At 45.5% G+C, this 27,985-nt stretch overlaps 1 protein-coding gene across 1 annotated transcript; it reads left to right on the top strand.

The window, feature by feature from the left end:
* LOC144781781 (toll-like receptor 5) lies at positions 1-27,985 on the top strand. Its single transcript, XM_078660776.1, has 2 exons — positions 1-135; positions 23,874-27,985. The coding sequence occupies exons 1-2, from the start codon at positions 27-29 to the stop codon at positions 25,832-25,834; spliced, it is 2,070 nt and encodes a 689-aa protein (XP_078516902.1). The 5' UTR covers positions 1-26; the 3' UTR covers positions 25,835-27,985.

Here is a 27,985-nt window from a genome sequence, read left to right as displayed (position 1 = left end):
AGAAGCTTAAATAAAAGCAGACACCAATGTTCGCAAGCACAGCTACTGAAGAGAGTCAAACCGCGGGAAGAACGTGTGGAACGAGCCCGCAAGACGAAAGAATGGCCCCTCCAGCTATCCGTATTCTCCAAAACTGTGAGTACCCCGAGTGTATTTTCACAGAACTGTTGAAGCGCTAGATAGGCGCCCGTTGAAACGCACTTAGATTACATTTGACCATTTCTAGAGGTCGCCTCTCTTCGCCTACACCACACGGTGTGGCTTTTGGCTATTTTTGTTGGCTAAATAATGTCATCTCCTGGTTGAGTGAATTGCTTTCGCTGGGTTCTCGCAAAGCATGCCCACTTGTTCCATTTATTGTGCCTGCAGCTGGCCGGATTATCCGTCCAGTCATCCCACATGTTGTATCTACAAGATATCCTCGCAAACATTTTGACAACCCCAAAAACGATCTTGGAGATAAGTAGATATTGGTCAGTATTGACTATTCGAAACACTTCACCTATGTACTTGGAAGATATATATGATATAAATTCAGTTATATCACATATATGTACCTTGGCAAAACTATACCTTGTCAATATTTTGGACGTCAATCAATTTTTGCTGCAAGATTTTTGTTGTAGGATATTTAAAGCTCGATAATCTAGTACTATGAATGAAGGCGATAACAACATTAACTTAACATAGTAGGAATATACACATTTTTTATGGGAGATCGAGAAATCATGTACTTTTTATTTTGTTATTTTTATTGATGTTTTATAAACAGTCGATATTCTCTTGAAGGATACATCAATCCATCAGATAAACTGTGAGGACCATGTACGTTATCGTGAGCTCAGTCCCCGATTGCCCACAACACACAACACACAACACACTATCCCACTTTAGGTCGAAATCGAGCCATGTACCAAACTCCCGGATATCATTCAATCCCAGGCGCCCCGTATGCTTGAAATATATAAAATAGCCGACTGACTATCAGCCTTCTGCTTGTCTCCCAAGGTCACAGGTTCTTCTACTAGTCCACCAGCCGGAATCCAGTATGCTTCACTGAACTGTCTAAAATATGCATTATAATGTCTTAATCAAATCAATGAAATCAAAAACATTTGTAAAATGCATGGCTTCTCAATAGAGTGTCCCAGCACCAATAGGTCGATAAGGCGAAAGGATCTACAAGTGAGAATTAAACACTTCATTAAAAAGCCAATCCTTCAACTGATGTTTAAAAGACTCAGCATCCTTATTGGCTCTTAGAGGCAAGGGCAAAGAAATCCAGCCTCTGGTAGCCATAGACAAGAAAGAATCACCCCATCTTTTCTTTTTTTTCTTGGGCACTACTGTCAGTAAAGCCCCCATAGAGAGGAATGTTCTTGGAGGCTGTTTAGTGTTAATATACACTCTTGACTTGACCGGCAACCAATGCTAATCTTTAAGGTGGTCATACACCGTGCTGCTCCTAGAAATCTTGAGTAGAAAGCTGAGCAGCACCATTCTGCACCATTTGCAATCTTTTTAACAAGTACTCCGGGACACCCCAATAAAGAGCATTCTCATAAGCCAGCTGGGACATTATCAAAGAATGGATCACCAACCTTTGACAGGAAGTCAAGAAACTTCCTCAACATCCTGAGGAGGCCAAAACATGTCCCGACCATGCTTTCAACTTTCAGATTTGAAGGTGAGATTATTATAAAATGTTACTCCTAGATTTTGCACTACTATTTCACTGCACTCCATCCTGCACAGCTCCGCTCTTCGCCACTTCACTATACTCTGAAACAATCTACTCTACGCCATTTCACTCCACTCTACACTGTTCTACTCTAAACCACTGCACTCTCCACCAATGCACTCTACGCCACTGCACTCTATTTTGCACCCCAGTACTCCACGCCGCTGCTTTCTATGCCACTTAACTCAACGCCACTGCACTCTAGGCCACTGTACACCACTGCACTCTACAATTCTCTACTCTACAAGATTGCACTCTCCGCCACTGAACTCTACGCCACTCTACTCCATACTACTGCACTCTATGCCAATGTACTCTATGCCTCTCCATTCTGAATCACTGCACTCTATGCCACTGTACTCTACTCTGCACCACTGTACTCAAAACCACTGCACACTACTGAACACCACTCTACGCCACTGCACGCTACACCAATGTACTTCATGCCACTCTACACCATAGCACTCTACGATGCTCTACCGTGCAGAACTGCACTCTACGCCACTGAACTCTATGCTGAACTACAGCATCTATGCCAGTGCACTCTACGCCACAGCACTCTAGGCAATGAAATCTATTTTAAAACTGCTATTTTTCACTGCAGGCGCCTTTAGATTTCTTTTCTTTGTTTCTCTAAACTGTGGAAAGACTACTGAGAGTCAAATCCCCTTATCCCCCTCCCTAATCTAAACAAGCATTGGCATAGCCAATAGGTCTCGCCCTTGGGATCTTATAAGTGTTTAACCGTGCAACAGTTAATGTTGTTGCACCAAGGATATTGTGCTGCATAACTAAATACTTATAAGGTCCCAAAAGCGAGACTTAGTGGCTATGCCAATGCTTGTTGTATGTGGTGGCTGCCACTGCTGATAGGTTCAGCGTCCTGCACAGTTTGCACTCTTTTCTCCAGAGGGCTGGGCTAGGCGTGACTGCTGATATTTGTAGATAACTGCTATGAAGACGAAGAGCAAGCAGCAACTGCACACAAATTCTGATGTTTGTTGTGGTAGAACGAGAACCAGGCGGGCACAAGGCAGAGTTATGGGAACAACAGTAGCTGGTGTTTACACCCAGTTAACTGAACCATTTTGCAGGCACACAAGCAGGAAAGAAAACGGAATATCTGGCTCGTGTGTTTCTTTCCATGGTAATCAAATGTGACTTTGCTAAATATTTAAAACTAGCAGCCCGTCCCGACGTTGTCCGGGTATGAAATAGAATGTGTGTAATGTGTGTATTTAGCAAGTGCAATTTATTTTAAAACCTCGCAGTAGACAACATTTTTTGTTTCATTAGAATAGGGACGGAGAAGGCCCAGCTGCAGCCCTGGTTGATGTTAGCAGGCGCGTGTAATTGGTGTAGTGATCTGCCGCCTGAGCCCAGCTACAGCCCTGGTTGATGTTAGCAGGCGCATGTAATGTCATTGAATGAGAGAGTTATCAGCCGCGGGTAAATCCGTTTAATGAGAGAGTTGAGTGACAGCGAGTAGGAGAGGCTGCAGTAATTGTCCCCGCAGACACGCTCATTTGCGTGTTCCCCCGCTTGAGGCCCAGATGCAGGCCTGTTTGATGTTAGCAGGCGCGTGTTCCCCTGCTTGAAGCCCAGCTGCAGCCCTGGTTGATGTTATCAGGCACATGTAATTAGTGTACTGATCCGTCGCCTGAGCCCGGCTAGAGACCTGGTTGATGGTAGCAGGCGCGTGTAATTTCATTGAAGGAGAGAGTTCAGTAACAGCGCGCAGGAGAGGCTGCAGTAACGTTACTTACCAGGCCTCCAGATGAACGCGTTTGTCACGCCCCCAGCACACGGCCACAGCAGACAATCTTCTGTTTAATGTACGACCCACATGGCATGAAGGGTGGAACGTAGCACATGCCCCCAGCGTTTCTCACGCCCCCAGCGTGCCCCTTGATATGGTGCATTTGCGTTCACACGGCATGATGGCCGGACACACGCCCCCAGTGTTTCTCACGCCCCCAGCATTTCTCACGCCCCCAGCGTGTCACGCCCCAGCGTGCCCCTTGAGGCTGCGCAGCAACGTAATTGGCGCTTGTATGTATGACTCACATGGCATGAAGGGCGGACACACGCCCCCAGCGTTTGTCACGCCCCCATCATTTGTCACGCCCCCAGCGTTTGTCACGCCCACAGCCCACGATGTGATGGCCGTACAACACGCCCCCAGCGTTAGTCACGCCCCCAGCCCACGCCCAGAGCACAACGCAGACACGCCCACAAGGCACTACTTTGCTGGCACGGTTCTTTTACCTTTTAAATGTATAGAGGAGTTGGCCTAACGGCTAAGGCGCTTGACCTCGGACCTGGGGATCTGGGTTCAAGTCTTGGTAACGACGCCAAACATCCTGTGATTCTGGGCAAATCACTTAATCTCCCCGTGCCTAAAAAAAATGAATGCGTGTCCTCATGTAACGTAACTGGTGCTATGTAAAGCGCTCTGATACCTGATTCAGTTTGGGTCAAGTTTGCGCTATATAAAACTCTGCAAAAAAATATATATATATGGTGGCCGTCTGCATAGCCTATGTCCTTCTGCTGCAACTGCCCTTTCCAACGCTGTATTGGGTGTTGTGATTGGTGCTGTGGTTACTGAGATTACCCGCCTCAAAGGTTTGGGCTCTCTCTTTATAATATTAGTATGCATTGCATAAAATGATTACCTCACTACCTCCTCCCGGTTACATTGGCGACTTCAAACTACAGGGAAAAAACTACATTTGTAACTGATGTTCTCCGTTAAATGGTGCCTAAATATAGATCCTGACCTAATTCTTCCAAACCACAAGAAAATAACGTGAAAATGTCACCTCAAACTTTATCCTGAAAATAATCAGCCAAGGTAAATAAGCATACATGGTTTCTGCTGGCAAAACGGAGAAAATCTTGCACTCCCTCCACTGGTCAGTATAGGAAAAACAAGTTTTCAATTATTTGGCATTCCCCCCTGAAGTGTTCCACCTCATCCTTTGAAAAGATGTGTACAATGAGCTAATTAGGAATTACTTCAAATGTGTGATTTAATTTTGAGTTTATTTGAATTGGAATTGAAAAGCCCCTAAAATATTGTAAATCGTGTGTTTTCACAGCATAAGGGCCCCAAATGGAAATACCAAAATGAATTAATTTAGTGAGGAGTATTAGAATTCTGTCAACGGTAGGCTGCTGCGAGGCAAAGTAACATTGAGGGTAGAACAATTTTAGCAATCCAGTATAGGTGGTACCAAGGAAGCTACGCTCCCTTGTTGCCTTCGCTACCAAATTAGAGACAAAAAAGTTGCGTCCTCCAGTTTACACTGTGCTTCAACCGGACTCTCAAAAGCTGTGTTATGATGTTAGACTAACAATAAACAAAGTTCAATGACCACCTGTGCTTTTAAGAAAACTCTGCTCCATTTGTCAGATCTCACCTTACATAGATCCATCCTCCCAAAGACAAATCCTTTCTATGGTACTGCCACGCAGCACACACCCTAGTGCACAGGAAGATGGCAGCTATGGGCTGCGCCAAGGCAAGCGCCCTGCCTCTACAGCTGATAGTGTGCTTTGTATGTTGCTACAAAAGTTACTGTGGGAGACCAAGCACCCCCTGTGCTGCCTACGCTCCAAACCCCCCACCCCACCCGGTGTGAAAAATTGGGATCCTGCTTAGAGCGTTCGCAGTGTTTTAAGGCCAGCTTATGATGTGCTCAGAACATGCTGTAAGTAGCATCAGTGTCACCCCTGCTGGACACTAGGAGTTAATGAAAGTACTGGGCTGTCTGTCCAAAGTTCACCGCGCTATCTTCACTCATTTGCTCACATCTCAATACCTGTTGCTTGTCACAGTGTCCTTCTTCATATTATTAGTGCTTTCCACGTTAAACGGTTGCAGTGGAGCCTGTGAGCAGTGATGTAGAGGGGGCGACTGGGGGTGCGTTGGATAAGATGTCAATCATGGAGAAGGAAATGGGATTCGAGGGGAGATTTGGATTAGGAGGGAACAGTGGGAGTAGGTGTGCTGGACATGTTGCCTACGGGAGGCATGCCCCATGTGGAAAGAGATATGGAGCCTGGGGTGACATGGCATTTGGAAGGATGTGTGGGAGTGATATGATCTGTGGAGGTTGTGGTGACACGAATGTGATCAATCGAAGCACGTGAGGCCAATGAAAGGCGGTATCTGCGGGGAAGGGCTATATGTTCTAAATGCGAAAACATGGGAGAGACAGTGTTTATGTAAGGAGATATTTCGGCGGTGTACTTTAAGACTGGGGCCGTGGGGTGTCCTCTATTGCTTGACTTGCTCCCTGTGGACCCAGCTCCCTGTGCTGCAGTCTTAACACCCTCCATTTGATATCGGGGGAGTCAGTGTACCTTCGAGCGCTTCATTCACTCCAGCAGCCTTCCAGAAAGTGCCAGTCTATTTGGCGTTATTTAGATCACCAGGCAGGCACACTTCATCCTCAGGCTGCTGCCAGCGGAACGGCGGGCAATCTATGCCCGGCCAACAAGTGGTAAGGAAAGACTTTCACCTGGCCCACCAGTGCCTCCACCCTAAAGAAACCCGAGGCACCACAAATAGTGAGTGGATGTCGGGTGGGTAGTATTGGACTGAGAACCAAGTCTGGGGTTCATATCACCCAGCACCCCTACAAAAGCAACCACCGAGCCATCGCCTTCAACCCTGGAAGCAAAAAAAATATGAACGCGTTTCCTTTAAATCCAATAAGTTCACGAGCACCGCACTTCCTAGCGGGGGGTCTGCAGCTGCGGAGAGGCGGATTTGGAAAATAACATTGAGTGCATAATAATATCCTGTTCAGGCTCTTCCTCTGAATCCCCAATGCGCCCCTGTCATCCTTTCCGTAGGTCACAGAAGCCTCTCCTTCTCTGTATCAGTCTGTCTGTCACAGAAGCCGTGGAAACCAACAACAGTAGTAAAACCGTGTGCAGAAGGAATGCATGAAATCCACGTGTGAGAAAGAAACAAGCACTTGCCAGACAGAGACTTTTGGAATGCGTGAAATCCACGTGTGAGAAAGAAACAAGCGCTTGCCAGACAGAGACTTATGGAATGTGTGAAATCCACGTGTGAGAAAGAGACAAGCGCTTGCCAGACAGAGACTTTTCTCTTTTTGAAACGACCCACTTGGACGGGTTCGTCTGACTTCCTTTTGGCGTAAAAGGTTCTTATTTTTATGGGGCCATATGTTTGGCCCCATAAAGATAAGAAACCTTTTACGCCAAAAGGAAGTCAGACGAGCCTGTCCAGGTGGCCGTCTCAAAAAGAGAAAAGTGTATGTCACACTAACCTCTTTCCCAATGGCTGGCCACCGTTTAGCATAAACGGTGACGCTGGCCAATGGGAAAGAGGGGTGGGGCTTAAAGCCCGCTAGTGAAAGCTCCTAAAAATCATAAAATCTTGCCAGCGAGACTGTGCATGCGCAGCCTACGCAGGAGAGACCTACAAAGGCAAAAACAGCCTTAAGCTCTATGCTGACTGTATAAAAGACTGCTTAACCAGTTTTGTGTTAGAAATTGTGTTTGTAAAGTGTGTGTAGCACTCGTTTTGACTAGAAAAACAAGTTTTTTTTTCTACGTGCACAAAATGCAGTAGCTAACAGTTTTACATTTGGGCCTTACCTGCAGGTTTGGGCAGGAGCTGCAAAGTGTGAATTGGACCTGACTGTATCCAAGGAGATTGTGTGTTCGGGAGCAGCTCCCAGCCCCTCTGCACTCCAGTTTCTGCATTACTGATTATCCTTCAGGGCACCTGGACAGGCCTCTGCCCACCTGGGAATCGAATCCGTATTGCATCCCATGTCGTTTCAGCTTTCACTCATCTCATTGTTTCCGTTTCCCAGATCAATACTTTAGGACAAAAAAGATAACTTCCTGCTCTTGTTATGTGTTTCTTGGCTAGTAGCATTGATAGCATGCACCCATAAGCACATCATAGGGTCATACAAGTTGGCCATGCCAGACACATCTGCCAATGTCCTTGTGATTGCCTTTAACCACAGTTTTTCAGAAATGGCTCAAACTACCATCTCATCCTCCCACAAACACACACTCCCCACTTAAAGTTTTGTGTTTGTTTGCTGCACTTGCTTATTCAGTATCATAAGGACTGTTTTAGAACCTCTATTTGTTTAGTGAGTCGATGCCCCTGGGCAGCGCTCACAGTCAGAAAATTGTTCTAGCTCCACGGTTGGAATGGCAGCATAAATAAAGAGTTTTTGTAGGTCCTGTTTTTGGCAGAAATGCACCTGGCTGGGGTTGAGTAAGTAGGAGGCTGTGTTTTTGTGTAGAGAGGTGGAAAGGAGTCTGTGCAGCTAAGATTGTTTCTTCTTCCAAGAGGGAGTCCTGTGGGATCCAGTGGTCAGTTTTGCTAGAGAGTTGACGGAGGTTGGATCTGATGCAGGGGAATCGGTGAGATCTTTGAGACATTCAGCGTGTGACTGCAGGGGTGGTGATGAAGATGAATATAGGAGTTCAATAACACGTCTGTACTCCTCGAAGAGTAATTTAAGCAAATGAACCTGGGATATCGGTCTTTATTGAAGAGCTTAACACGTGTGAATGAATGGTAATACACCGTTGAATGGCTGTCATCTGGTCTAAGATTTGGGCCTGAGGTGAGAAGAGAGAGATGGCAACTAGGAGTAAGGAAATCTGAAAATGAAAATGTACTCAAGGAAATTGTATAGTTGTAGATGTTGGACACCCTCTAGGAGCATCAGATGTAGAAAAAACAATGATTGAGGTAAGGTGAGATCAGTTCATTGCTGTGTCTGTGAAATGGAGGTGGGCGTTGCTAGTATCGCTGAGTGATGGAGCGTCAATGTCACAGAGAGTTTAAGGAGAAAAAAGAGAAGACATTGATGTAGGCAGATGTGATTAAGTTCACTGAATATAAGAACAGCCTCACTGAGTGGAGTTCCCAAAGGTCGGAGAGGGCGGGGTTAAGAAGTCATGAGTCAAAAAAAAAAAATGTAAAATGTGCTGGATTTGTAGAGCGCACGGCTGCCCGTGAGCGTCCAGGCGCTTGCTTAGGGAACCCGTCCTGGTATTCCCCTGTGAGAAACCCCGGCAGGGTGTCCACAAGGTGAAAGCCAGGCATCCCGCCGCGAGGGGCCGTTGTGGAGATTAAGCAAGCTATTGCCCAGAGTCGCAGAGTGTGACCCCGTGGGTTGAGTAGGCACCAGAGCGAGAATTGTCGAGTCCGTGGAATTTTTTTAGCCCGAGACCCGCCGAGGCGGGTAATCGAACCCTGGTCCACGGTCGATCTCAGCTTCCGGGTCTGCCGCCTCTAACCACTGAGCCACGTCAAGAGATTGTGAGTGAATCAATTCAAAACTAGTTGTTTAAATCAAAAGAATAGTTGGAAGAGGTTTGTCGTTGTGGAACCCTAAGTAAGGAATCTTCCTGGACAAACCATCCAGCCACAGACATTATGAAAATGGAGTACTGGATAAGAAGAATGGAAACTATGTATCCCTTCCTTTTCTCCCAGATCTTGATAACTCCTTCTGGCAGGTGAACCGAAGGGTGCCATTGTATCGAAAGGCAAAGACAAATCGGTGTGTCACCAAGTGTGATTGGGGTGATTCCAGTTGCATACCAGTTTTGCCAAGTAAGCAGGGCTCAGGAGGCTTTGTTTCTGGTGGCAGATCACCCCAGTCCTTGCGGTGGAGTGGGCAAGGTGATGTTCCCTGGAAAGCAGGAGAGAATAGCAACCCCAATTATGGGCCCACACAGGGAACCGAGATCCCTCCACTAGAGACTGATTTTGCAATGCAATTCCTTGCTGCCATCCAGGAGCTCTCTCTTCCTTTGATGACAACAAAATGCAAAAAGTTTCCAAATGGAGCTAAACATCTTAAAGAAGAAATGTTTTAATAGTCTAGGAATGGTTTATATTAGGCACAGTTTAATTAATTTGTGTGCCTCTTTAATTAGGTTCCTTACTGAGATCCTCTCTCCTACTCTAGTGTGGACCCAGCCATACAACTACTGCGCTGAGAATGCAACAGCGCTCTAGATGTAGCAATCTTAAACTGCCAAGGCACCAGGGCCTGCAAGGTATGTCAGTGAACACTGGCCTAGATGCAAATGTTTCAGAATTGAGTTAAGTGCCCCAGAAACATGCCCAGAATGGAATCCTTCACCAAGAAATGATAAACGGAGGGCCCAAGAGTGAACAGTCTCCTGAATTGGCTTCTATGGCTAGTGGGCCAGCCGGGTTTGTTTGGAATGAATATGAGCCTACCATCATTATAAGGCCTCGCAGTGGGAATAATTGAGGGAAGGGACCAGATTGCTCAGCACAAAGTATAATTGTTTTCCTTCTGACCTCCTGGTTTTTGTTGCACTCTGGATCTTGTTTTTGCTGGTTTAAGCGTTTCTGCGCACTTTAATACTGCTGACCAGTGTGAGTGCTCCTACTGTAAACTGTGTTTATGGATTGGTGTTTCCATGATTGTCTTATTTGATGTATTTCTAAGTCCCTAGTACAGTGCACTGTGTGTGCCCAGGGCCTGTAAATCAAATGCTGCTAGTGGGCCTGCAGCACTGATTGTGCCACTCACATAAGCAGCCTTTCAGAGGGTTCTCAGACCTGCCACTGCAGTGTCTGCATGCAGTTTCTTTTGCCATGTCGGCCTGGCAAGTGCCCCTACTTGCCAGGCACTAACCTTCCCTTTTCTCATATATAAATCTTCCCTAAGGTAGGCCCAAGGTGTCCCTGTGGGTAGGGTGCAGTGTGAGGGAAAGGTAGGGCATGCACAGGTGTTTGTTACATGTCGTGATGGTGAAATACTGTGCATTTTGTTTTCACTGTTGAAAGGCTATCTCTCCCATAGATTAACATGAGAGCTGCTTTGTAACACTTTTACAAATGCAGCTTGCCAGGGAAAGCTGATAGAAAAGTGGACTTTAGTGTGCCTGCACTCAGGATTTTAAAATGCATCTTTTAGTAAAGATGATTTTTATATTCTGCATTTGGAGATACCACTTTTAGAATGTGGGTATTTCCTTGTCTAACCATCCATGTACCTCTGCCCGTTTGTGTATTAGCTGTCTGGGCTTTAGACTGAAAGCGGCTGGGTTGTGCATTTACAATAGAGAGGGACACAAACGGGGCTGAGGTGTGTCCTGCCTTTCCTGGGTGACTCATAGCCTGGCTGATGGGTCTGTTCTGCATCTAGAGTGGTGGGAGTAGTTGCCACATGCACCTGAATGGTCTGTGTCTGCCTTCCACAATGCTGTATCCACCTCCTGTAGTGAACCTGGCCTGAGCAAGACAGAACTGGATTATGTGTGCCAGGAGAACTTTTTAGTGCCAACACCACAGAACTTCAGAGGGAAATGCGGTATAAATATTGGGGCTCAGACCCCAGGATTTTAGAACTCTTTTTGGTCAAGGAACCTGCCAAGAAGAAGAGCTGGAGAAGCTGTGAGGAGAGACTAACACTTTGCTGTGTGCTATGCTGGGTTGGCCCCCAGTAGCTGCTTCTGTCTTTGTCAGAGAAAGGACTGTACTGAACTTTCTGCAACTTACTTCTGAGCAGCGGCGGCTGGTGACATTTGAAAGTGGTAAGGCATAAAAAAATTGTCGTACTTCCCTGCGGCGGGTGAGCCTACCGAGCAAGCTTGAACCATTTACAGGGGCTTCGGGGGGTTCTCCCCCCAAAAAAAGTTTGAAAAAGTGTGGGCAAATGGTGCATTTTCAAGCAAACGAGAAGGTGTGAAGAACAGCTCAGTCAATACTACTGTTTAGAGTTGTGGGAGTTAAGAAACCTTATAGAAGTTTGGCACATAATGTGAATGTCAAAGTAACAGAAGAGCAGAAGAGGTGGATACTTCCTCCTCAAGGTATGTTGTCAAAAAACAAAGGGATCCACCCTTTTTGGAAAGTATAGAAGTGTTCATCCAGACTACGTGTGTCTCCTACAATGGTGGAAAGCACACAGCTTTGTTTAAATACCCCTCACCCACCAAAGGACCCTTGGTGGCATGCTTCATCATCGGGGTTTTCTAGCCCCGCTCCGGGGCGTGCTGTGACCAATGACTACGTGGGAGCACTGGTTATGAAAAACAATACTATGTGTGGTGTAGGAGTGTGAGTTGAAGGGTCAGAAGTGGGTGAATGGTGAAACATTCAAAAATACCTGGCTCCGTGGAAAAAATTAATTTTAATGTTCCTTTGAGCTGGCATCATTAAAAGTGGGAAATGAGATGGAGATACTATGCTTTAATGAGCAGTGTCTCCTGTGTTGACATGTTTTGAAGCCCTCCGCTGGCTTCTCATTTGGACCTAGAAGAGATCCCTTCTACACTCAAATCATGTGTATTTACATATAATCCTAACTAAGTGGTGCACATAAATTTAACAATCACTGTATACTATACCCCAGTAGGTATATTGCCGAATGGGTTTCTTATATCACCCAGGTGATGCCCCATGAGCCTTCAAAATGGGAGGGAAGGGGTACCTTTTGTCACACAAATATCAAGGCTACCTCCTCACCAGGACATCTCTTCCTTTGCTGCAGTGGAGAGATTCCCTGTAAATAATAATACTGTGCCCTTTGCATGCCCTTTAATTCCTTAGCATCTTTGGAATATCCATGTATATGTAGCATTGTAGTTCAGAAGATGCATCTCTCTGGTGCTACCATGAGGCACACTAAGGATTGTTAGATCGTTCCATGTATACTGAGAAGCCTGAGTTAAGTCCTGAGCTTTCCCTTTTACAAATCATTGTTACTAGGACCCAGGTTTATCATTCCTTTGCATTGTCCTTGTGTCATGCAGAGGCTTCAGTAATATTTACAAAGCCAGACAAGGTGCGATTTGCACCGCTTCCGTGGCTTTGTAAAGAAATGTAGCGCAACGCAGCATTTCAACTTCGGAGGCGTTCCATGGGTGGAGCATGGGCGACACCACAAGGAGAAATATCTTTATTTCTCCTTGCTATTTCCTCTTTCCAGGTGTACTGCATTCTGCAGCACACATAGAAAGAGTAAAATGCCTCTAATGATTTGTTGTTGTTCAGGAAGGTGTCCCACTCTGCAGAAAAACAATCCTGACGGTAACTCAGGCACGCTTGCACTATGGAGCAATGTGCCTGCATTGGCACTAGCAGCACACAGTGCACCAGCGCAGGTAGAGAGCAGAAATGCTTCATATCTTTGTAAATATGGAGCATTTTTACTCTCCCTTTCATGCAATGCAGCACAGCACAGGTACTTGCTGCCCTGCGTTGCATGAAAGATTAGTAAATATGCCCCTAGGACTATTAGTTCAAGTGAGGCAAACAAGCACTACAATTCCCAGAATGCACTATTTTTTAAATGGTAGGACATAGCTAACAATAGTTTTTTTGTGAATACTGAGAGATTGAGTAATATGTTAGCGATTGTAGCCTTCATACATGAATCTTACAGGGATTCGTTTTCTACATAAATCATACATTTAATGCCTTTACGGCTGACAGTTGTGCCTGTTTTTGTTTTCTTACTTTCAAAAAGTTATGTTCGCTTCCTTTTGACATTTTGCAACAGCATGGATAAAAAATTAAACTTGTTACACAAATTGTTGTCAATGGTTCTATACAATACCTTATCTTAATAAGACACGAGGTGACAAGACCAAGTAAGCCCCTCTGAAATTGATGACTTTTTACATTCTGGCAATTCAGTTATAAACACACCAGCTATTACACTGCACATGTTCATCTAAAAGGTAAGTATGACTGTCCGTTATCCACAAAGGTATACATAGTAGGCATAAATGGTTTTACTACTGAATGATTTCATGTAACAACAGTATACAATTGCACAGTGATAAAGCCCTTGCAAGGGGTGTAGAGTGGCCAGACCAAGGAGAGGTTAGCGTTGAGAGCTGCTCAAAGCCCACAAACTTGTGAGTTTGTGCTCATTCACAAACTCCTGCCTGCCCCTATCTTACCCCGGAAATAGTTGGAAATATATTCCAGTATCTCTCCTTTCAAAGTGTGAAGAGGAAGAGGAAACCTCCAAACTAAGTTGGGGTGTATGCGAAAAGGTGTCTCCATGAGGAACATGCTGTGGAAAAATGCTGTCGGTTTGGTCAATTATCCGGAAGAAAATTAAATTAGGGAGAATGAACTTCTATACTCCTTTATATATGAACAAACTTCTCCCAGATGTATTCCATGATCAAGTGATGAGGTGGTGGGATAATCTTGGGGTCGGTATAATTGGAGACATCATAGATCAATCAGGGTTAATAACATTTGAAAGGGCGCAACAGCTATACAATTTGGATCGGAGAGACTTCTTTAAATACTTACAGATAAGATCAGTCCTGCAGAGAAAACAAGCTGGTAATTGTAAGTTTACTAGGGTAGACTTGATGGAATTTGTTCGAGATGAGGAGGGATGTTCAATCTCTCAACTTTATGGCGCATTATGCCAGTATAATGAGGATGATAGAGGAAAGGTATTTGATAAATGGAGAACTAAATTAAATCTAGTCGGGAATGAGGGTGAAAAATCGCTTAGGCTAGGAAACACTATCTTAAAGGTTGCAAATCTGCAGGCACAATACTACAAGACTTTATATGAACTATATTATACACCGCATAGAATAGCCCGCTGGGAGGGTACGAGTGGGATCTTCTGCCCAAGATGTTAGAGTATGGAGGCAGACACGATACACATGTTTGCAGCTTGTCCTAAACTAGATCCCTTTAAACAAGCTAAGGAAGAATTCTTTAAAGAGGAATTGGAGATATCTAATAAATTAACTAATGATATTATGGTTCTTGGGGTGGCAAAGGAGGGGCAGGATGTACCCCATCAAGAATTTTTGTTTATTGCAATGACGCTGAGTCGGCTTTGTATTGCAACGGTATGGAAAGACTCTAATCCTCCTTCGTTTCAACAATGGCTCTCAAAATTATTAGCTATCTATACTCAAGAGAAAGCTTTATATGAAAAAAAGGCGTGAATGCAAAGCAGCTTGGGAAACGGATATGGGCCCCAGTTGAAAAATGGAAATTTAAATTAGACGGGTAATGTAAAAGGGGATAGACTCATGCTCATTTTTGATAGGATTATAGTTGGCGGTGTTAAAATTGTTTAGATCTTTCAACTCTTCTTTCTCGGAAATTGTATTTAAATTATGTTTTGCATCTCGTTTGTTACTTTAAGTGACTAAGCTTTAATTGAATGATTTTTGTTGTATTAGATATATATGTCAAAGTAATTAACTGTTTACACTTTGTTTTCCTGATGATGAATAATAAAAATATTAAAAAAAGAAAACATGCAGGGATCCTAATATAAATATATTTTTAAAATTGGAAAAAAGAAACAAAAAAAAGAAAAATGCTGTCATTGTGGAGAGAAAAAGAAGAAAAAAAACTATTCGCACAACCCACTTCTGTACATGTGCTTATTGGAGAAACAAATATGTCACATGACAAGCGTAGCTTTCTAGGCATACGTCTGAGAATGTTTGTGATTGTTTCAAAAATCAGACTTGCACGCCCACGCATAGGAGTATGTGTATGGGTCTAAATATTTTAGTATTTTTAGTAAATTGTGCCCAAAATGTTTCTGTGTAGTCAAAATTTCTTTTGTAAAAGTAACACTCAAGATAACTGCAGAGGCCACGTTGGAATGGTGAAACCACTAAACCTCACATATCATGCATGGCTTTGCATATACTCTATAAACACTTACATCACATACTCCGCATTGCACATATTATATCTGACCTCATATTCTTATATTCCCAATGGAATATCAGATGTTACAATGTGGCGCTTTGACCTTTATACCGTCTTGTGAGGCTGCACAGAACGTGCCTTTACCCCACTTCAAATATATGCACCCCCTTTTTCTGGTTTGGGTGAGTAACACCGCCAAATCATCTTTTTATTATTTAAGGCATCCTTATCTCATTTCACCTCTACCCACTTATAAAATCACTGTTACCACCCTGTACCTCTACCCACCCCTTAAACCTAAAATAACACTTATCTTAGCTCTACCTCCCTAAACCCCAAATTCATCCTTACTTCTCTTTACCTCCAACCACCCATAAACCCTAAAATCACCATACCTCCTTTATCTCTGCCAACCCCTAAAACCTCCTTTACCTCTCTTTACCTCTACCCACCCCTAAAGCCTAAAATTAACCCTTACCTCTCTTTACCTGTAACCGCACCTTTGCCCTTTTTTTAAAATAACACTAAAATAATGTTGTTTATAGTTCAAATTTGAAGAAAGCTTTATTGGGTTCTTTGTATAAAAATCATAAAAACAGGAAACAGCAGCAATAACCATGATTAAAATATGCCCAGCATATACAATAAAACATCCAGCATAAAATGTATTCAAATACATACAATTGTATAAAAAAATTGTGCATAAAACGAGCACAGCGCATAAGAAAACAACCATTACCAGACAGGTTACATAGTCGAACACAAGTTTCCTCAATCTCATGGCATCTTTCAAGAAGCATAGCACATTAAAAGTAATTCCTTCTGGTAACAATTGCACATACAAAAGGGCAGGTCGTACTTGAAGAAAGTCCATTCTTTTTAGCAGTGGAATAATGTAGGTCTTTCTTAGAACCTCGTAGAATTTACAGAACATTGTGAAATGCAGGATGTCCTGCGGGGACAGATTGTCAAAGCCGCAGGACTCAAGTGAATGATCCCTTTGCCTCTCCTTAGCAAAAGCTATCAAAAAGTGAAAAACATAAAAAAGGGCAGCCTCTTCTCTAGTGATATTTATATATGTATATACGTCTGTGTATGTATGTATGTATATATATATGTATATACATTGGCGCCACGAGGGGGGTGCGGAAGGTGCGGGCCGCACCAGGTGTCACCAGCAGAGGGGTGACACCAAAATGAACTCGCTATTTATTTACTGTTCATGTAACACCGTCCGTACTTATTAAACAAGCCAAGACGTTGTGCAATGCGGAACATTATAGGAACAGTAAATAAATAGCGAGTTCATTTTGGTGTCACCCCTCTGATGGTGTCACATGGAAAGGGAATAGGTCCATGGTAATGGCGTAATGTGGTGATTATAAGTGGGGCCATCGGAATATCTCCTGCATGAACCAGGTGATGCAAAACCAGAAATCAAAAACCTTCTTTTCTATCTTTTTCCCAAACGTTGCGAAAATACTTTCCTGAGAGTAAAAGAAAGGTGACCTTCCGTGAAAAATGATCTGTCACAAATTAATGGACAAAGCCCTTTTTCGCTGAAAAAGAAAACTGTTCATTTGGGCTGTTTTTTTTTTTCACAAACAGGCGTGTCATTATTTACAGGACTTTAAATCAATGTAAATTGTGTTTTCAGGTATCTACTTTCTACACTTAGTAGTTCACATACTGGTCATGAGAAGTAATTCCCGAGACAAAAGATAGTGATATCTTTTGAGATGTGAATGAGAAGTGCCTGGCAGACATGTTGAAGGAGGAGGACATCCAGTCCTTTCAGGATTTACAGGACAAATTTGGTCCGATCCTGGTCGTTTGCTGATGGGCCACCCTGAGGCACAAGTCTGTATCAGGGGAGGCACCCTCCCATGAGAGCCTGGGTGAAGCTCCGACTCTCCCCGGTACCTGGCATGTCGGCGGATGGTCCTGGCTGTCAGTCAGTCAGTCCTCGGGCCACAGAGTGAGGTGCTGCTGCTATTTTAAAGGGGAGTGGAGAAGTAAGTGCAAGGTTGTGCTGCTGGGATCTTGGGGAATCGGCCCCAGTGGCGTCACTAGGGGGTTGCGGGTCGCACCGGATGACACCAAACTTTTCCACTCAATGTTGCGTGCACGAATTCAAAGCGCATTTCATGAGTTTATTTCAGTCACTTTGAGAAGAGCCAAAAACTGTGGGAGAAACCATGGGGGGGGGGAGAAGGCGACGAGGAAAGGGTTAAAAGAACAGCAGGCGGGGGAGGGGGGTGCAGGCGGGGGGGGGTGGATGGTGCAGGCAGAGAGGGAGATGGTGCAGGCTGAGAGGGAGATTTTGCAGGCAGAGGGAGAGATGGTGCAGGCAGGGGATGAGATGGTGCAGGCAGGGGGTGAGACGGTGCAGGCGGAGGGGAGACGGTGCAGGCGGAGGGGAGATGTTGCGGGCGGAGGGGAGATGGTGCAGGCGGAGGGGAGATGGTGCAGGCAGAGGGAGAGATGGTGCAGGCAGAGGGAGATATGGTGCAGGCGGGGGGGAGATGGTGCAGGCAGGGGGGGAGATGATGCAGGCAGGGGGGGATGGTGCAGGAGGAGGGGAGATGGTGCAGGCAGGGGGAGATGGTGCAGGCAGGGGGGATTTTGGTGCAGGCTGAGAGGGAGATGGTGCAGGCAGAGGGAGAGATGGTGCAGGCAGAGGGGAGATGGTGCAGGCAGGGGGGAGATGGTGCAGGCAGGGGGGAGATGGTGCAGGCAGGGGGGATGGTGCAGGCGGAGGGGAGATGGTGCAGGCAGGGGGAGATGGTGCAGGCAGGGGGGATTTTGGTGCAGGCTGAGAGGGAGATGGTGCAGGCAGAGGGGAGATGGTGCAGGCAGGGGGGGAGACGGTGCAGGCAGGGGGGAGATGGTGCAGGCGGAGGGGAGATGGTGCAGGCAGGGGGGAGATGGTGCAGGCAGAGGGGAGATGGTGCAGACAGAGAGAGAGATGGTGCAGGCGGAGGGGAAATGGTGCAGGTGGAGGGGAAATGGTCCAGGCAGAGGGAGAGATGGTGCAGGCAGAGGGAGAGATGGTGCAGGCAGAGGGAGAGACGGTGCAGGCGGAGGGGAGATGGTGCAGGTGGAGGGGAGATGGTGTGGACAGAGGGAGAGATGGTGACGACAGAGGGAGAGATGGTACGGGCAGAGGGGAAATAGTGCAGGCAGAGGGGGAATGGTGCAGGCAGAGGGAGAGATGGTGCAGGCAGAGGGAGAGATGGTGCAGGCGGAGGGGAAATGATGCAGGCGGAGGGGAGATGGTGCAGGCGAAGGGGAGATGGTGCGGACAGAGGGAGAGATGGTGCAGGCAGAGGGGAAATGGTGCAGGCAGAGGGGAAATTGTGCAGGCAGAGGGAGAGATGGTGAAAGCAGAGGGAGAGCTGTTGCAGGCAGAGGGAGAGCTGGTGCAGGCGGAGGGGGAGATGGTGCAGGCAGAGGGAGAGCTCGTGCAGGCCGGGGGAGAGCTGGTGCAGGCGGAGGGAGAGCTGGTGCAGGCAGAGGGGAGATGGTGCAGGCAGAGGGGTGAGACGGTGCAGGCGGAGGGGAGACGGTGCAGGCGGAGGGGAGATGTTGCGGGCGGAGGGGAGATGGTGCAGGCAGGGGGTGAGACGGTGCAGGCGGAGGGGAGACGGTGCAGGCGGAGGGGAGATGTTGCGGGCGGAGGGGAGATGGTGCAGGCGGAGGGGAGATGGTGCAGGCAGAGGGAGAGATGGTGCAGGCAGAGGGAGATATGGTGCAGGCGGGGGGGAGATGGTGCAGGCAGGGGGGGAGATGATGCAGGCAGGGGGGGATGGTGCAGGAGGAGGGGAGATGGTGCAGGCAGGGGGAGATGGTGCAGGCAGGGGGGATTTTGGTGCAGGCTGAGAGGGAGATGGTGCAGGCAGAGGGAGAGATGGTGCAGGCAGAGGGGAGATGGTGCAGGCAGGGGGGAGATGGTGCAGGCAGGGGGGAGATGGTGCAGGCAGGGGGGATGGTGCAGGCGGAGGGGAGATGGTGCAGGCAGGGGGAGATGGTGCAGGCAGGGGGGATTTTGGTGCAGGCTGAGAGGGAGATGGTGCAGGCAGAGGGGAGATGGTGCAGGCAGGGGGGGAGACGGTGCAGGCAGGGGGGAGATGGTGCAGGCGGAGGGGAGATGGTGCAGGCAGGGGGGAGATGGTGCAGGCAGAGGGGAGATGGTGCAGACAGAGAGAGAGATGGTGCAGGCGGAGGGGAAATGGTGCAGGTGGAGGGGAAATGGTCCAGGCAGAGGGAGAGATGGTGCAGGCAGAGGGAGAGATGGTGCAGGCAGAGGGAGAGACGGTGCAGGCGGAGGGGAGATGGTGCAGGTGGAGGGGAGATGGTGTGGACAGAGGGAGAGATGGTGACGACAGAGGGAGAGATGGTACGGGCAGAGGGGAAATAGTGCAGGCAGAGGGGGAATGGTGCAGGCAGAGGGAGAGATGGTGCAGGCAGAGGGAGAGATGGTGCAGGCGGAGGGGAAATGATGCAGGCGGAGGGGAGATGGTGCAGGCGAAGGGGAGATGGTGCGGACAGAGGGAGAGATGGTGCAGGCAGAGGGGAAATGGTGCAGGCAGAGGGGAAATTGTGCAGGCAGAGGGAGAGATGGTGAAAGCAGAGGGAGAGCTGTTGCAGGCAGAGGGAGAGCTGGTGCAGGCGGAGGGGGAGATGGTGCAGGCAGAGGGAGAGCTCGTGCAGGCCGGGGGAGAGCTGGTGCAGGCGGAGGGAGAGCTGGTGCAGGCAGAGGGGAGATGGTGCAGGCAGAGGGGAGATGTGCAGGCAGAGGGAGAGATGGTGCAGGCAGAGGGAGAGATGGTGCAGGCAGAGGGAGAGATGGTGCAGGCAGAGAAAGAGATGGTGCAGACAGAGGGAGAGATGGTGCAGACAGAGGGAGAGATGGTCCATGCGGTAAGTCATGAGAGGGTGACACCATGAGTTACCCGCACCGGGTGACACCAACCCTAGTGACGCCACTGTGTATATATATATATATATATATTACACACTATCAGGAAATAGAGACACAGCAGCCATATTGGGCTGCTGTGTCTCTATTGCCTGAGAGCGTGCTTTACTGTAGAATTGGCGTAATATTGGATTGCCGGTTGACTCCACCGGCGTGCACGCCACTCTTCGAGGGTTGCAAGGGTCCGGAAGAAGTTTCTTTGTTTGGACATATATATATATATATATATTTATAACCATTGCGATGGTCCCATAAACGCCCAACAACATCCACCTGTTGAGTCTGTTGCAAACAAACGGGTACAGGTCCTATATTCTAATGTCAAAGTGGTGCCTTACAAGTCAGTGGGGCACAAGTAAATTGCACTCAGCGTTCCACTTTCAAATTGGCTTATCTTCGACAACACGTTTCAACCTCAGCAGGTCTTTGTCACGGCTTCATTTGCATATTGTGCCCCATCAACCATAGAAATAGCATACAAGGATGATAAAATACTGTCACAAGATTTTACAGAGATCTAAAGGGCATGCATAAACATGAATAATGAAACTCCTAATTCTAGGTATTCTTAATTAATCCGTGGGAATATATATAAAAGGCATATTCAGAGTTACCATAACATGCAAAGCTGGGGATGTGAATGTCTACATACATGTAAAACGGAAAATGTTCATATGACATTCTCCAAAATTGTCATCAGAGCTCCCTTACACAATAAACTGTGGAATGGATCCCTATTGTCGCAACGAGCAAAACTCGGAAGGGCACAGATTATGGCCAAGTGGCCTCAATACATCAAACAATCCAAATAATAATCCGAATGAAACATAATCATATAACAACCACATGGGCAAATTCTATAGGATTTTCCAATCATGTCCCTAAAATACCCAATACAATTGTGTATGGGAAAGACTCCTCTTTTCGAAGCATGAATACATTGGCACAGATGATGGCGAGCGGCCTAGGTCAATCAAACACATTGAAAGCCAAATAAGATAGTGCATATCCGATTTCACTTATGTTACAGCATCCCATGTCTCCATCTCTCAACAAAAATCTTAGTGCTCACCCCTCTGAAAAAGTACATTTCTGTGCAAGTGTACCTATGCTAGAAAAAGACTACAAAATTAAATAAAGAGCAGCACAAATTAAGCTTACGTACTCGAGTTTAGTAGGGGGGGGTGGTGAACAGGATCGGCGGATCCTACAATTATATAAATACACACACACACATATATATACTTTATACTTACCTGAAAAAGTACATTTCTGTGCAAGTGTACCTATGCTAGAAAAAGACTACAAAATTAAATAAAGAGCAGCACAAATTAAGCTTTCATACTCGAGCTTAGTATGGGGGTGGTGAACAGGATCGGCGGATCCTACAAATATATAAATACACACACACACACACACACACACACACACACATATATACTTTATACTTACCTGCAGAGTAAAGTCCTGCGTGCTAAAGAATGTGTAATAAAGGCACAAAAAAATGTACACTTACTTGTATGGTACTTACCTATGCTCTAAAATCTACGGGGTAAAAGTCATGTCATGTAATGGCTTCGAGGTGAAGCCTACATACCTCTAAGTGATCTGTCTTGAATGTAGCAAGGGCCCTTCATTAAGACATACTAAACAGGGCAGGGCAGGGCAGGGCTTTTGAGCAGGTTCATAAAGATTTGCCTCAAAACCCGGACCATCCTTTGCATTAGCTGAGAACGGGCTCATCAGCCTCTAAAAGTGCACATTTTTTATAGGCAAATGCACGATAACGTAATGCTCCTTAGTACCATGACAAACCATGAAATACAATAGTATTTCATTCATTATTTTCAGAAATGTATGCAAAATCTGTCGCTCTTAAGCCGATTGTGTTAGCAGTATTAAGCTATAAACCATCACCATCATCATCATCATCAATCTTTATTTCGGCACACTGGCCATAAAAGATACATAAAAACAACACTTCATAGCACATTCATAAAAGAAGAATAGATGATTTACATGCAGGTGGATGGGGATTAAGGAAAATACAATAACATTCATAAATTAGATAAGAAGGCAAAATCTAAAAACATTTTTATAAAATTAGTTTATACAGTTCCAGTAATTGGTATCGTAGGAGCAATTCATTATTATACAACCATTTGATGAATCAGAGGAAGCACGTCAAATATAAATACATAAATACAAGCCTAAACAACTATAAGTCCAGAGTAGACCCTGTTTCTTGCGTACAAAGCTTGCTGCCAAAAGGAATCTACTGATACAAAAGACAACCGCTTGTCTGGTGTCAGTTTTAAGCTATAAACAGAATTGTTAGACACAAATAAAAATAAACAACTCTTGGAAGGAAACTCCTCCTCCAACCCTTCTGGTGAGAGCAGGGCACGCTCACTGCTCTAGCTCACTCAATGCATTATAGGGCAGTATACACATTTGCAGGGTTGCTTTCAGATATCCAGGGTTTCCTCCCAGAGATGGTAGTTCCTTCGACCGAGGGTCCAGGAGAATGATGGGGCCGAATTTCCCCCCTCAGTATTAAGGCAGCAGAGGTCCCACGCCTCAATATTACACCTGTAGCCAGCTGCACAGCTCAAGTAGTAAGTAGGCAAAGGGTCCCACACTTCTATATTAGATAAAGTTGACTCACACCTCTTCATTAAAACAGTAGTTGCCACACTGGAAGGAAGTTGCAGCAATGCCACAACACTGAAATGAAAGTGTAACATCCCACACAAAAGAAGTGACAGTGCACTGGGGTCCACACATCTGTATTTAACCTCCCACATACGTCAGTAAAAAGCATGCAGAAGTCCTAAAACTCTGTGTTGAGGGTGCAGAGGTCCCATGCAACTGTACGGGGGCTCAGTGTGTGCCACATCACTGTATTCATGAAGCTGTGGTGGCACACCTATGTGCTGAGGGAAACATCCTTTACAATGAAACTTTTACAACGCAGTGCTTTTACAACGCAGGTTTTACAACGGAAACCATTACAACGCATTGCACTGGGGGGCGCTCTAGGATAGGGAATAGATTTAATTTACTATCCAACATCTTCCCTACTATCCACAGGGACTGGAGTTGGAATAGTAAATTAAACTATTCACTATCCAACACCCCAAAGCGCTCTGCGTTGTAACAGCATGCATTGTAAAAACTGCGTTGTAACAGCATGCGTGGTAAAAGCATGCGTTGTAATGTCATACATCCATGTGCTGAAGCCGCAGCACTGCCACATCTTTGCAGTGAAGCAGAGACAGGCTAGCACCTCGCGACTAAAGCGTCACCACTTATCTCAATGTGACAAACAATCCAGTGGTGAGTCCAAGGGTGTATGACAGGCTCTTGTTTTAATACCAATGTGGAATTGATGCCAATGAGTAAAATCTTAATAGATTTTATTTTCTTTCTAGGTACCATGTCTTGCTGGATCATCCTCCTTGCTACAGGCTCAGCCTTGGCCGCCCTGAGCAGCTGTAACATCGCGCTTGCGAAGAATACCATTGTGGCCAACTGCCTGGCACAGGGTCATTTGACCGTTCCAGATATATCCCCATCTACACAGGTGATTCTCATGTCTTTCAACAAAATTTCACACCTTACAGAGTCTTCCTTCCCTCCCCTGGCAAGTACCAAGACCCTGACACTGGGCATGCAGTTAGCAGGCGAACTGTACATTGGAGAGAGTGCCTTCGGCAGGCTTGGAAACTTGACCTTCCTCGATCTGGGCGGGAACAAACATCTAATGCTCCATAACAAAGCCTTTGCAGGTCTGGGCAAACTGGAGGTCCTTTTGCTCGACCATAGTGACTTGAGCGATGGTGTGCTGCAGAATGGCTACTTTCAAGAACTTCTGTCATTGAAGAAGCTGGATCTCACAGGCAATCAGATCCAAATGGTAAGGCCGGATCCTAGCTTTAGTGCCTTGAAGATGCTGCAGTCATTGCACCTGAAACGCAACAAAATTGATTCGTTATGTGGAGAAGATCTCCAGCACCTCCAAGGCCACCATCTTTCTATGTTGGATCTCTCGTCTAACCAACTGTCATACAGGCAGCCAAGAATAAGCCAACCAGTGTGTACCAACCCCTTTCACAACATCAGCATCGACACCCTAGACATCTCCTCCAACCCTTGGAATGTGCAGGGTGCTGAGCAGTTCTTCCAGACTATTGCCGGATCCCAAGTGCGTCATGTGCAGATGCAACATTCTAGCAGCTTAGGTAGCTCCTTTGGGTTCAAAAACATACCGGATGTCAATGCGGCAACCTTCTCTGGATTGAATACAAGCAATGTCTTGTCCCTGGATCTATCAAATGGATTTATTTCAATGTTGTCCCCCAGGGTCTTCTCATGCCTTCCTCAACTCCAGGCCCTTAATGTGGCTTCAAACAAGATCAACAGGCTTGACAAGGAGGCCTTCTTTGGGCTCCAAAATCTACAGTCACTGAATCTGTCCTACAATCTTTTAGGCGAGCTGTATAGAGAAAGTTTTGAAGTTCTGAAATCCTCACCCCTTCAGTCCCTAGATCTCAAATCCAATCACATCGGTGCCATTCAGTATGATGCTTTCAGTGATTTAAGTTCATTGCAATCTCTCAATCTGGGAGACAATTCCCTGACCACTATCCCATCTATGCAGCTCCTTAGCCTGAAATATGTGTTTTTGGGAGAAAATCGAATAAGGGATGCCTATGGCATACGTACGTTTGCCAGCAGTGCGACGCTCATTGACTTAGCCTATAACCGCCTGCAGGATCTAGGAGAGTTCTGGCAAATCATACGTATCAGAACACTGGAAAACCTCTTTTTGTCTCACAATATGATCTCTAGATGTTCTGCCAAACCAGAGGCTTTGATTCCTGAAGACAACAATCTCCGTATTCTGGATCTGTCCCACAACTCCCTGGGTACAGTCTGGACCTCGGGGGCTTGCCTGAACATTTTCAGTAATTTGAAGAAACTGATATCATTAGACCTATCTCAAAATTATCTCTCAACCTTGCCGGAAAACCTGCTTCAGGGCCTAGTGTCTCTACAATATCTGGATCTCTCCAGTAATTCATTGCCGTCTATTCCCAACCAGCTCCTTCAGGGTCTGGCATCACTTAAAATTCTGAGGTTGAACAGTAACAGCTTCATTACCCTTTCACCTTCTGCGTGGATGTATTTGCCGTCACTGAAATTCCTGGATCTTAAAGACACCACCTTCATATGTCACTGTGGTCTGTTGGATTTCGCAACATGGATGAAAACAACGAATGTGACTTTGGTTGTCCCGAAGGAAAATGTCCCCTGCCGGGTCCCTCTGGAATCATTCCAAGACACTGCCCTACTAACATACATTGAGAGAACATGTCTGAAACAAAACTGAAGATGGAGTGGTAATGTTAAAAACTTGGTGAGAAAAGCTACGCTCCTTACTATAAACCTGACAGAATGAAAAAAAGACTCCAGAATGAAATCAACTGTGCTTTTTCTGACCTCCTTATTAAAGGGATCACCACATACAAATAAACTATCCCTTTAAGTTACCTTTGGACTGAGAAGAGGCTCAGGGATGATGCACACAGGGAATAACTGGGTGTACTCTTGGGATATCACCCCTTGACCTTGGAATAAGGACAATGCTTATACATGTGCTAGTTGTGATTTTGCATGTGGATGCTCAGTCCTAAAATAGACCATTCTCAATATTATCAGGGCGTAACCTCTTTTCTAGTCAACTGTTTGTATTTCAAATGTGTCTAATAAGTGGTACAAAGATACCAGGCTACAAAAAACGCGGACCCAGGGATGTACCCGAAAATCCTTGCTTTCAACATCTGTGTCTGCAGTCTGCACTGCTATGGAAGGCAATAATTTCGACAGCGAGATGAATGTATTTCCTAGCTACTAGCTTCTGATGTTCAGTTAACTTCCTTTAATTACCTTACTAGACAATTCATCCAACCATTCTTTGATGTCTCTAGTCACCCCCCCCCCACTGTTCCTTCACATACACACTTAGGCAGCCAGCACAGTGTTTTCATTAATTCACACTTTCATCCACGTTAATATGCATTTCTTCACATCTCCATCATCAATGCACACCTCATACTTCAGTATATATATATTATGAGTACATAACATGTCTATCACCAACGCAATATTTTCTCCAATTTTTCACACTTTCATCAACCAGCCAACATGGTGAACTTATTTCTTGACAACGATAGCGCACTAGAATCCCATGGACCAAATTATCGTTTTATAAAAATATTGTCTCTTAAATATTGTTTACAAAAATATTGTCTTAGTGGAGTTTATACTAGACAAAATCTGCACCCAATGGAGAGATATTTTGTAAGTGATATTTAGTCCACAAAATTTGTTAGACAATATTTTTGTTATTGATATTCTGACATTCAGCACTTCACAACTCCATCCAGCCTCTAGTCCCTACCCCATCACACATACCCTAATTGACAATAAAGCCCCTGATGTTATGTTACAGAAACCTATTAAGCATAGTGTTGCCCGCCACAATGACTTAATGTTGCAAGAGCATTAGACCAATCATAAACATACCTCAATAACGGCAGGTCCACCTGTAAAGAAAATGTTGTTTCTAACGGCACAACATACGCATTAATGGCCCTGAATGCATTTTGCACTTAATTATCAAAGAACTGATCTGCAGCATCAGAGAAGCCCCGCCCTTCTGTCTGGGGTTGCCTGCATCTTGCCACAATGACCCTGCATGCTCTGCAAGAGTGGACCGGGGCAGTAAGGCTCACAGAAATTGGAGCTTTGTATTAAAATGCAGGACCACTTTTATGGAGATCATAGTCGACCATATAAAGAGACCTGACTTCACTCTCTTGTGTACTGGTATTCAGTGCAAGAATTTAACTGCTACAGTGGCAGGATTGCGTCTTTAAAGACTCAATAAGGTTACAACATTCGTGTTTTGTAAATGTAGTAGATGTTGGGTCATGAGCTATGAGAGAAGCAAGATAACTGCAGTGGGGCAAAGTTAATACAAGACAGAATCATTGCCATAACAACTTGGATTCTACAAGGAGAGTCCAGCATAGAAAACTCTCTCTCAAGGTTTTAGATGGCTGGAACAGTGCTAATCGCGTTCTAAATTCATATTTCGGATCATGGCCACTTTTTCCTCTTAATGCCCTTGGTTTTCACACTAGTTCAATAGGCCATGTGTCAGATCTCCAGCTCCCAGCTGCTTGCGACAAACATGATCTTTGTTTTCGAGAAGTTAAGGTAGTTGATTGTCATCCAGTTCTCAATGGCCAGGATTCAAGAGGTAAAAGGAAATTTCTTTACTCTGTAAAGAGGAGGATGTATATAACCACAAAACGCAATGTAACAATATATCTGCAAAGTTTATGTGCCTGTGTACCTTTGAATGTCCTCCATATAAACATATGGACAAATCAGCGACATTGCATCCTCAGAATAATGTACACATTAATTCTCAGATATATATAGAGTTTTATATGTTGTTTGATGTACACTGCAA

This window comes from Lissotriton helveticus, chromosome 9 (genome assembly GCF_964261635.1).
Source record: "Lissotriton helveticus chromosome 9, aLisHel1.1, whole genome shotgun sequence".
NCBI classification, from domain to species: Eukaryota; Metazoa; Chordata; class Amphibia; order Caudata; family Salamandridae; genus Lissotriton; species Lissotriton helveticus.
The sequence above is the reverse complement of the archived record's forward strand: the minus strand, read 5'-3'. Positions and strand labels throughout refer to the sequence as shown.